Source organism: Pelecanus crispus, chromosome W (genome assembly GCF_030463565.1).
Source record: "Pelecanus crispus isolate bPelCri1 chromosome W, bPelCri1.pri, whole genome shotgun sequence".
In the NCBI taxonomy this organism is placed as follows: domain Eukaryota; kingdom Metazoa; phylum Chordata; class Aves; order Pelecaniformes; family Pelecanidae; genus Pelecanus; species Pelecanus crispus.
Window position 1 is genome coordinate 12,148,619 of NC_134675.1, and position 11,323 is coordinate 12,159,941.

Sequence of the window (11,323 nt, forward strand, 5' to 3'; positions counted from 1 at the left end):
AGGGAGTCCCTGGGCAGGAAGGACAGGACAGATCAGCCTCGGAGCAGGGAAAAGTCCTGGGGGGGATCAGGAAGCAGGAGGAAACTGGGGAGAAGTGGGAAATTCCAGGAAAGGGAGAAACACAAAGGGGTACAGGAGGCACTGGGCGTACTGTCACTGACAGACTGTACTTTCCTGCTCCTCCAGAGGACAGACCCCCACAGCCCCCAGGGACACCGTCTAGGCAGGGGTGGGTGCATGAGGAGAAGCAGAGCCCCACATCCACAGCATCCATCCTGGTGATGGCTGTGAGGAGATCCGAGCCTGTACCAATGGGGCCCATCCTGGCAGCAGCTGGTTGTATGGGGGACCTGGGCCCATGACCCCATATGAGGTGGGGCTGGATATATGGGGAGATCAGATCCCCATGCACTTGGCCCATCCACTCAGGAACTGGGTGCTATGGGGAGAAAGAGAGTCCCACATCTACAAGGTGCGTCCAGGCAGGGCCCAGAGGAGAAAGGGAATCCCACATCTACAAGGTGCATCCGGGCAGGGCCCAGAGTAGGGGAGGTTCAGAGCACTGTGTCCATAGGGTCTGTCCAAGCCATGCATGGGGAGCTCAGGGTCCCATAGTCCATGCAGGCGTGCACAGAGATGGCAGCTCGGCACCCACGGACCCTCCACAGGGGCCGGGGCTGGTGCATGCGGACATCAGGGCGTGCGAGATCCCCGCTGCCCGCCGGTGCGGGGGGACTCCGGCAGGGCTCGGCGGTGGTGGGTCCCAAGGAGTTAAGGGCTGTCCCCGCCCGGCTCCGCCCCGCCGAGCCGTCCGCCCCGCGCCGCTGTCGCTGCCGCTAGCAACTCCCGGGGGGGGGGCGGGGCGGCGGCGCCCCGGCCGGGGATGGCGCTGGGTGCGCTCGGCGGGACCGACATGGAGTGGGAGAAGATGCCGCGGTGGCCCGGAGAGGGAGAGGGGGAGGCGGCGGGGCACTGGGCGGGCTGCGGGCGACTGCGGCCCTCCTCGTACCGGGCGCTGCGCAGCGCTGTCTCCACCCTGGCGCGCATCGACGACTTCTACTGCGAGAAGATCGGGGCCGGCTTCTTCTCCGAGGTCTTCAAGGTGTGCGGGGCGGGAGCGGCGGTGGCGGTCACCGAGGCATCCCGGCGGGTTTGGGCATCCTCCGGGGACCGCGTCTCCCACGCAGCCCTGGCCAGGCCCTCGGTGGAGTGCGGGGGTGGTCTGGGTCCCCAGCCCCGGCAGCTGGGCAAGGTCGGGGGGGGGGGGGGCGAGGAGGTGCCGTCCCCGCCGGGGGTGTTGTTCCTCCATCCCTCCGTGCAGGGGGAGGGGAGCGCCGGCTCTGTTTACAGCCCGGGAAGGCTGAGCGCTCCGAAGCGCTGCGTGGGTCGCAGCGGGGCCGCGTGAGGGGCCGGGGCGCCGGTAGGGTGGCAGGCAGCCCAGCCCCGGGGACCCCTGTCAAAAGCCTGGAGCCCCGACCCTGCCAGGCCCAGGGTGTGCCTGTGAGCAGGGGATGCAGGCAGTGTTTGCAGCCGGTCCGAGGTAGTTTCCAGCGTTGCTGGGCCTGCTCCAACCTGCGCTGGGCAGGTAGATGTGTGGGGCACCTCACGAGAGCCTCCCGAAGGTGACCGGGTGTGAGAGGGGTGTGATGCTGTAGAGCAGCGTGGGGGCAGGCCCCCAGCTGGGACCCCAGAGGTGCCTTTGTCCCCTGTCCTCTCTGGGACTGTCAGAGCAGGGATGCCCGTGTGTGGCCTGCACCCTGGTTAGGGGTGCATGGGTGCTGGTGGGGAGCTCAGAGTCCTGACAGTGCAGCAGAGGTGCGTGGTGGTGGTACCCCGTCAGCCCACACGTTACTGCTGGGGTGCGAGGGGCTGTGCCCTGCCCCGCTGCCACAGCTGCCTCTCCCTGTCCAAGGGGAGGTGTGTGCACATGTTGTTTTCGGCCTTGGCATCGCTCAAGGCGCCGCAAACCATCGGGCAAGTATTGCCCTTAAGCCGTGCTTCTAGTGGCTTTGTCCCCCTCAAAGAGCAGCTTTGGGTTAGGCAGGACCCCCACAGTCGCTGAGGTCCCAGGCAGCTCAGGCAGGTCCCTGTGCTGTGTCCCCTGTGTGGGACCATGCTCCCATGTGCAGCACAGCTGCAGCCGTGTCCCGGCAGGAACCTGGAGTCCCTTCCCAGCCCTGGTGCTGTTCCCCACTCAGCAAGGACACCCCGAAACCTGGCTCCTCTGCAGCTGTGGGAGACGTGTCCTGCGAGGGGCCATGGCAGGCGTGCAGAGGGGTCCCTCTCCGTGCTCCCTCCTGCCCCTGCGGATCCATGGCCTCTCTGCTGGCCAGTTTCCTGCTATTGATCTCTGGCTTGGAGTGCGCAGCAGCACCTTGGAGCAGAGGGAGGCATTTAATAATGTCAGGCATGGATACAGCTCTTTAATAATGGATGCTCCCGTGTCTTGGCCAGGCGGTCTCTCCTTGCCTCCTCACTGTTTCTGCTTCCCCAGGCCCTGCAGGAGCCACAAAATGTTCCTTCTCCCACCCATTGTTCATGTTCTTGCGGGGCCACTTGCATATAGGATTTGGGGGGGCAGCGGAGCTTGGGGGTGGGAACAGGATCAGGCGGCAGTAGCTGACGTGTGTGCATGCCGGAGAGGAGGCAGGGGCAGGAGGGGGCCAGATGGGGCTTTGTGCTCATGTGGTGGGTTGAGTCCAAGATCTCAGCAGGATGGTGGGGCAGACCTGGGATCTGAGCTGGGGTTTGGCTGTCTGAGTTTGCGAGGAGGATGTAGCTTGTCGGGGCAGTGCAGGACCTGTTTTTCTCCCACCTCCCTTGTTCCTGCTGTGCTTTCCATGGCCATGGGCACTTGCTGCTCCCTCCTCCGTGTGGCTGCTGGGTCCTGCCTCATTCCAGCCTTAGTGGGCATGGGGGACGGGGAGGGGACCTGGACATCTGTGTCCCTACCCAGGTAGCTCAGCTCTGGTGTGCAGCCAAGCCAGGGCCAGGCGGGGTGCTGGGGTACCGGCACGGGCATCTGACTGTGTTCCCAGTTGTCATGGTTTAGCCCCAGCCAGCAACTAAGCACCACACAGCCGCTCGCTCACTACCCCTACCCCGGTGGGATGGGGGAGAGAATCAGAGGAGTAAGAGTGAGAAAAACTCCTGGGTTGAGATAAGAACAGTTTAATAATTGAAATGAAGTAAAATAGTAATGATAATAATAACAATATAATAATAATAATAATACACAAAGCAAGTGATGCACAATGCAGTTGCTCACTACCTGCCGACCGATACCCAGACAGTTCCCAAGCAGCAATCGCTGCTCCCCAGCCAACCCCCCCGCAGTTTATATACTGAGCATGACGCCATATGGTATGGAATAGCCCTTTGGTCAGTTTGGATCAACTATTCTGGCTGTGCCCCCTCCCAGTTTCTTGTGCACCTGGCAGAGCATGGGAAGCTGAAAAGTCCTTGACTGGCATAAGCAGTACTCAGCAACAACTAAAACATCAGTGTGTTATCAACATTCTTCTACTAAATCCAAAACACAGCACTATGCCTGCTACTAGGAAGAAAATTAACTCTATCCCAGCCAAAACCAGGACACCAGTGTTAAAGCCAAAGGGCTCAGTGTCTGAGCCCTGGTGTCCCAAGCTCGCCCCTGGGTTGAACCTTAGCCTGCTCCAGCCAAGCACTTCTCTTGGGAAGGCTGTCCGGAGCAGATGGGAGACACCAGTGATGGAAAGCTGCCCTTTTCCACAGGGGTTGTTCCCTGCCAGTCCCCCACTGTGCTGTAGAGCTGGGTTGTTTCCCTCTGGAGCAGCTGGTTCCCATTGCCTTTTCCTGCGCAACTTCAGAGGTGCCAGGTCCACCTGTTTTATCGGGTACACGGACACCGCAGCGAGCTGCCTCTCCATCTCCGATAGACTGAACAGATTGAGCTGGGTGTGTTTGTGCCAGTCATTTTCTCTAGCCCTTAAACTGCTTTTTTGTCTTTTTCCCAAATCCCTCTCTTACTTTTCTGTGTGCAGTCTGCAGCAGACGTGGGACCTGCAGGCAGTATCCTGGCTTCACTCTCCCAGGGGCGATATCCAGAGGTCTTCGCTTATCCAGCTCTGCCCCTTATGCCCCGCTGTGGCACATCCTCCCAGAGATGCTGCTTCCCAGGGCACAGCCCTTCAGTGTGCTCAGCCCAGCACCCCATTTCCATGGTGCCAGGGTGGGATTAGCAGCTCCCTGGGCTGCTGCCCACCCATCTCTGCTTGCTTCCTCACCAGCCTTTGAGATTTTGCATTTACTCCCAATTTACCAGTGCAACTAATGACACAACTTCCTCCCTCTTTTCTGCTGCCCTTCATCAGTGGACCTTGCCTTATTTTACAAAGGAGGGTGGAGCAGCATGACACAGACAGCACGAATGGGGAAACTAAGGTAGTCAGGGAGGAAGTGAATTTGCTGAGGTCAGCCAGCCGCGGAGAGGCCGGGAGCAGCCCCTGGCCCTGCTGTCACCACTTGGGAGCCCTGGGCACTGGGAACATATTATGCTGACTAGCCTGGGACCCACTGGCACCTCTCCTGCGCTGTTGTGGGGTATGCTCTGGGCTTGCTGGTGAGGGCTGGCAATGCTCCGCCACCACGGTGCGACACCAGCACTGCCCTGGCTCCTGCTGTGCCTGCGGTGTCACTCCTGAGAACATGGGAGGCGAGGGCTACTGATGCTCAAGCATTCATCGGGAGCAGGTGCTGCATGCCCTGCTCCTTTCGCTTCCCTGGAGGAAGTCTGTCTTGACCGATTCTGCTTTTTCTGTGATGAGCAGGTTTTCCAGTCCCACCTAGTAAAAGACCTGTTGCGCTACTGGGATTCCCGCGAGCTCAGACGCAGACATTGTGGGCGGCTCTGGGACTACCAGTGGCATTGCTAGCTCCCTTACCTGCCCACCTGTCTTTCCCCGCTGGGCTCCCCAGGGGTGAACATGCACTGAGTGGGGCGATATGTGAGCCTGGCCCTGGTGCAGGGGGGGCTGGCTGCTGAGACCCCTGGGTTGGGGGGGTGGCGGGCAGGGGCTTTGCCCTGTGTCTAGACGGGAGCGCGAGCTGTGGGAGCGTGGGCTGCGGGGAGGGAGCAGGCTGTCTGCTCGCTCTGATTAGCATGCTCTTTAAATAAGACTCTAATTTCCGCTGTTAGAAGAGCTCAGATCCCTTGTGCCCAGTCTGGGGCCGCAGCCAGCCCCGTCCATCCCCCAGCCCCACATGCTGGCAACAGATGGGATGGGGACCAACACGCCATGGCACCCTGGCTCCACTGTGGTACCCCCACGAGGCACCCGACAGAGGGTCTGTGCAGGGTGCTGGGGGGCATCGGTGACAGGTGAGGGCTTGCTTGGCTCCTGGGTGGGAGCCGGTGGCTTTGCCCCCCCCCCCCCCCGCACCCCGGCATGGCTGCCTGGCTGAACTCAGCTCCAGGGAATGCGCTGGAATTCCTGGGCACCATGCCAGAGTGTGGAGAGGCGAGGGGGAATGCGGTCCTGCCCGGGGAGGCTCTGCTGCCCGTTCCCTTCCCCAGACAGCAGCAGGGAAGGAAACCCCCTTAGCACGGGGCTGTGTCCCACCTGGGGTCATGGCTTGCTCCCTCCTCTGCTACATCTGCTTCTGGAGGAAGCACCCTGGGCTGGTGCTAGCACCTGGCCTGGGTAAACTGGCCAGTGCATGTGGGAGGCGGCAGAGAGCCCAGGGGAGCGTAACCCCTTCCCTGCCAGCCCGAGCAGGGACTGGCCTTGAGCAGCAGAGTGTGCAGGGGAGATGGTAAGATGGGGCCTCACAAACAAGCTCAGGGCGCTGGACGCCCTCGAGGAGGCCATGCCCTGTGTGCGTGGGGCTGGGGCTGTCCTGGGAGCCCCTGGAGCCCTCCCTGCCCCTGAGGACAGAGTCCTGGAGCAGGGTGCCAGGGCAGCGCTGTGCTGGCCAGGGGCTCCTGGGGTCCCTGGGAGAAATCCCAGGGAAGGGGCTTTCACCTGACCTTCCCTCCCCCAGGCTGCCTCTCCTCCAGGATTAAGGCGTTAGACGACGTACATCTCCTTGCAATGGCAGGAGGCTTATTAAAGAGGAATTAAGCCACGGGCGCATCCCAGCTACGTGGGGCTGAGCTGATGCCTGCTGGGGGCTGTTCCCTGATGCAGGGATACTGCTGCTGGCAGGGACCCGGCCAGCCCCACCATGCATGGCCACCAAGTGCCAGCACTGTGCGTGCTGCCCAGCATCCCTGGGGCGCGGGGGTGTGGGGTGAGCCAGGGGCTGGCACCAGCACAGCAGCTTCAACCAGCATTGACTAAAAAGGAGAAGAGCGGGGAGCTGACAGCAGCGTTGAGGAATGTCTGTGCCTCCATGCACGGCTCAATGTGTGCCAGGGGGCAGCTGGGACCCGCCAGGGTGTCTTCCTCCCCCAATTGCTGCTCCCGGGGGGTCCCATCCCACCACCAGCACCCACTCAGGAGGGGACCCCCAGCGCCGGCTCAGCCCGCTGGCGCGGTGCTGGGGCGGGGGATCCCATGTCCATCCCTCGCCCCACACGTGCCAGGGGCTGCCGGAGGACAGGGGTGTCTGTGCTTGGCCGCGCTCCCAGCTGCTGTTCCTGGTGGGGGAACAGGCCCCCAGCTTGCATGACAGTGTCGGGCTGGGGACAGCTAAATATACGGCCTCATCCGAGCGCCATGCCCCACGGGGCTGGGGTCATGCGCCAGGACATCATTGGCAACCCCCGGGCTTGGTTCAGGGGTGATGTGCCCCCTCTGTCCTCCACCCCATGCTGGTGGGGTCTGTCTGGGTGGTACTGACCTGAAAAAGCCTTCCCTGGTGCGCCCCAATCCTGCACCTGCCTGTCCTTGCAGCGGGGTTGGGTGTCACGGCTTGCAGGAGCTGCCATTGCTTCTCCAGGAAGGCTGGGCAGTGTAGTGTGGTGGAGGGAGCAAAACAAGCAGGATGCCCCAGGGAGGATGGGGTTGTGCATCATTGGCATTGGGTGTCCTTGGGGTGCTGCTGTGATGGGAGAGCCCCCCTTAACCCTAGCAGTCCCTGAGGTGCCCCATGCCTCGGGTGTGTGGGGTGCTTAGCTCCAACCTCTAGGGCTGGGGGTGGGCACCAGGTGCAGTCTGGCATCTGGGGGGGGGCTGTGGAGACACATGGGGCTCAGCCACCCCTGTACCCCCCCTCCAGGTGCAGCACCGCCAGTCTGGGCAGATCATGGTGCTGAAGATGAACAAGCTGACCAGCAACCGGAGCAACATGCTGCGGGAGGTGCAGCTGATGAATCGCCTCTCGCACCCCAACATCCTCAGGTAGGACCTGCTCCCCCACTGTCATCCCCAGTCAGAGCTGCTACCAGGGCTGGGCAAGCTCCTGGGGCTGAGCCCCGCCACAGCCATCCTCAGGTCCCCCTCTGTCTCACAGGTTCATGGGGGTGTGCGTGCACCAGGGACAGCTGCACGCGCTGACAGAGGTGAGAGTGGGGCGACAGCCACGAGTCTCAGGGTTCCTGCAGGCAGGGCCTGGGGAGGGGACAGCAATGGCTATGGGGACACTTTCTTGGCCAGTGGCACATGTGCAGGGCAAGGTCTGCTGGGGGGCTGTGCCGTGGGGTGATTGGAGGATGTGTTGGGGTGAGAGATGGGGATCCAGCTTTATGGGAGGGAGGAGGGGGTGCAGTGATGCAACGGCCCGGCTCTTCCCATCAGTACATCAATGGTGGGAACCTGGAGCAGCTGCTGGACAGCCCTGTGCCCCTCTCCTGGTCCATGCGTGTCAAGCTGGCCCTCGACATCGCTCGTGGCCTGCACTACCTGCACTCCAAGGGCATCTTCCACCGCGACCTCACCTCCAAGGTACAGGGCATTCCACTGCCCTCTTTGTCCTGTACCCATGTTGCTTCCCGGGCACAGCTGGCCAGGGAGCAGGAGGCTGTGCTGTGCCCAGGGCATCCCAGGAGCAGTAGCTGGCAAGGCAGGGCTGGCGCAGGCGGTGTGACAGGAGTCCTCCTGTGCCCTCAGAACTGCTTGGTGCGCTGCGAGGCCAACGGCTACACGGCTGTGGTGGGTGACTTCGGCTTGGCGGAGAAGATCCCCACCTACAGGTGCATGGGCAGCATCCACCCATCCATCCCCGTCCTTGGAGTAGGAGGTTTACAGCCCACTTGGAGTAGGAGCTGGGGAGGGATGGACATTTGGGGTGTAGCTAGAAGGGCAGGGATGGGGGATGGTGGGTGTGGTCCCCATCAGTGGGGACTCATTGGACAGATGTACACATTTGGGGCTGGCTAGGAGGGGATGGAGAAGGAGATGGTGTGGGTGGGGAGACATGAGTTCGTAGGGTACATGGAAGAGGGTTGGCCCAGGAAGGGAGATGGAGATGGTGATTCAGGCTGCCCCAGCAGGAGGATGGGAGGTGGGACAGGGGCAGGTGCCTGCAGGCGGCCCCTGACGTCCTGCCATGTCCCCCAGTGAGGGCAGCGAGAAGGAGCCGCTGGCCGTGGTGGGCTCCCCGTACTGGATGGCGCCTGAGGTGCTGCGAGGGGAGATCTACAACGAGAAGGTGATGTACCATGGCTGCTGTGTGCGGGGCTTTATCCAGGCTTGCGCCGCTGGCGGTTTGCAGGATTTGCAGCCCTGGGTGCAGTCAGGCACACGGAGGGAAGGAACTGGGCATTCCTCAGGAGCAAGGTGGCAGGGCCCCCGGTGTGGCTCCGCAGGGAGGAGGGGGGCTATGGGTTTACAGAAGGGTGGGCACGTAGCCTCGGGGCTGCAGGGCCCCCCTCCAGTGACTCCCTGCTCTCTGCAGGCCGATGTGTTCGCGTACGGCATCATCCTGTGCGAGACCATTGCTCGCGTCCCCGCTGACCCCGACTACCTGCCCCGCACCGAGGTGACTCCCTGGGACGGGGAGGGAGGGCAGCAGGCAGCAGCACCACGGCTGAGGCCGCTTCACCAAATTAGGGGGACCATCCTCCTGTGCGGGGCAGAGCCCCATGTGCAGGAGCTGCCCCACGTCTCGGGGCAGGGGTGCTGTGTCCCAAATGTCTCCTGGCGGCAGGTGCTGCTGCCTGGGGAGGGATGCTCTCTGATGATAACTTGTCCTTGGAGCCCAGAGTCAGCCCAGGTGGGAGAAGGGGACAGCTGAATTCAGGCAGAGAGTAGGAGGGATCCGTGTCCCAGCATCCCCCAGCCTTGACCCAACTTGGGGTGCTGCCAGGTCTGCAGGGTGACATGCAGTCAGTGCAGCGGGTGGGGGAGGCCAGGACACCCTGGGTCCCCTGGGCTATGTGGTGCGCCGGGGGACCCATCCTCACTCTTCCTCCTTTCCCTGGCACAGGATTTTGGCCTGGACGTCACCACTTTCCGCACCATGGTGGGAACTGACTGCCCAGCGGCCTTCCTCCAGCTTGCTTTCCGCTGCTGCAATGTGAGCCTCCCATCTCTGCTGCCAGGGCAGCCAGGCAGGACAGGCAGCCTTGCCTGCACAGGGGGAGAGGCAGGGAGCTGCCTTTGCTGGGCAGGGCGCCCTGGGGTGCTGGGGGGGGCTACAGACCTCACAGGGAACCCCTCCTGCCCACAGATGGAGCCCACCTCCCGCCCCTCATTCCTGGAAATCATGCAGTGCCTGGAGGGCATCCTGCAGCACCAGCTGGGCACCAAGGGCACTGGGGCCACCCTCTTCGGCAGTGGGGAGAGCCTGCCCGCACCTGGGACAGCGGCTGCGCTCAATGGTACGTGGGTACCCCAATACCATAGGGTATATACCAAGGCCATAGGGGTGTGCAAGGAGGGGGGCTGTGGGGTGTCCCATCCTACCCCAGCAGCCATCAGGAAAGGAGACAGGGGTTGCACGAGGTCTGCAGGATGGAGCCAATTGCTGTTTCCCCCCCTGGGGTGCGTCCCTGGGTTGTTGGGTGCCCAGCACCCCGTGGCACCCTGTGCCAGTAGCTGCTGGCTGCTGGTGACCCACTCCTGTGCCTGTGCCCAGGGGTAGCCAGGAGGGCAGCCAGCCACTCTGAGCAGTTGCCCCTGCGCGAGCTGGGGACACAGCACCTGCAGTTGGACCAGTGCCTGTCCCGCAGCCAGTCTGACATGTTCCCCCCCAAATTGCCCACCCTACTGCGGCTGCTGGAGCCTTACGGTGGGGCCAGGACCAAGGAGCCACTGCCCCGCGTCAACCCCTTCTCCCAGCGCGAGGACCTGAAGGGAGGGAGGATCAAGCTCTTCGACACGCCAAGCAAGTTGGTCATCTCACTCACCTTTGACCTGCCGCCCCCCGCCCTGCTCCAGCTCAGCACCCCTGTGACACCCGAGCCCACTGTGGAGGTGCAGTGTGACTTCTTGGCCCCTGCCGCCGCCCCCCGCAAGTGCTACTCACTGCCTGCCTCCCCCAAGCTGCCCCGCCGAGGGGGCCTGGCACTAGACATAGGGTCCCCCCATCCCACCGCCAACACCCAGCCCCCTGCCCTCCTCTTCCCCCTGGCTTGGGGACGAGCCTCCCCCCCCAGCCCTGGGGCAGAGCAGTGGATGGACTGCGGCCCCGACAGCTCTGAGCTGCTCCAACCCTCCCTGCCACCCTCCAACAGCAACTTCATCCGCACAGCAGCCTTGGGTGCCCAAACCTGGCAGCCAGATCCGCGAGCCCCCAACGGGCTCCTCTTCAACAACAAACACATGGTGGTGAGCAAACCCCTGGCTTGGGGCAGCCGGCTGGAGCACAACTTCTCCGAGCTCAGCATCCCCTGTGCAGCAGCACTGGAGCAGACAGAGCACGCAGCCATGCTGACTGGGCATGGCTCCGGCACCGTGCTGGAGCAGAATGAGGTGCTGCCCTGCCCTGGCTGCTGCCTAGGTCCCTTCAGCTTCAGCTTGGCCTCTGTCTGCCACCGGCCGACACCCAGCCCACCCCACTATCAAAACCTCAACTGTGAGGCCAAGAACCTCCTCTGCCACGACCGGGGCTGCCACCAAAAAGCCCCGGGGCCAGTGCTGGCGGAGCCCAGCCTCAAGCTGCCAGAGGCGCAGTCTTAGTGCCAGGGACCCCTGGGGAGCGGGGCTGCACCCGGCCGCCCCTCAGACCCCCTCGCAGCCGCAGCACCGGGCAGGTGCAGGAGCCTGGCGTGTCCCTGCGGTCTGTCCTTGCTTGCTTGGCACTTGGTGGCTGCAGTGCCCCTTGCTGTGGCCACCATGGTGCTGCTCAGGTGCCCATCCTGCCGGGATCAACCTCGGGGGTCTGCGGGGAGCCCCAGGGGTGGGCTGGGTCCTTGCTGGGGACTGAAGTGCAATAACACTCCTGCCCCAGGCATGCTCTA

At 63.1% G+C, this 11,323-nt stretch overlaps 1 protein-coding gene across 1 annotated transcript; it reads left to right on the top strand.

Moving 5' to 3' along the window:
- The first annotated feature begins 883 nt into the window (after nucleotides 1-883).
- Nucleotides 884-11,042, top strand: LOC104037660 (dual specificity testis-specific protein kinase 1-like). Its single transcript, XM_075725649.1, has 10 exons — nucleotides 884-1,102; nucleotides 7,201-7,322; nucleotides 7,435-7,483; nucleotides 7,719-7,865; nucleotides 8,031-8,113; nucleotides 8,481-8,571; nucleotides 8,818-8,901; nucleotides 9,349-9,438; nucleotides 9,592-9,742; nucleotides 10,000-11,042. The coding sequence occupies exons 1-10, from the start codon at nucleotides 884-886 to the stop codon at nucleotides 11,040-11,042; spliced, it is 2,079 nt and encodes a 692-aa protein (XP_075581764.1).
- Nucleotides 11,043-11,323: the final 281 nt, after the last annotated feature.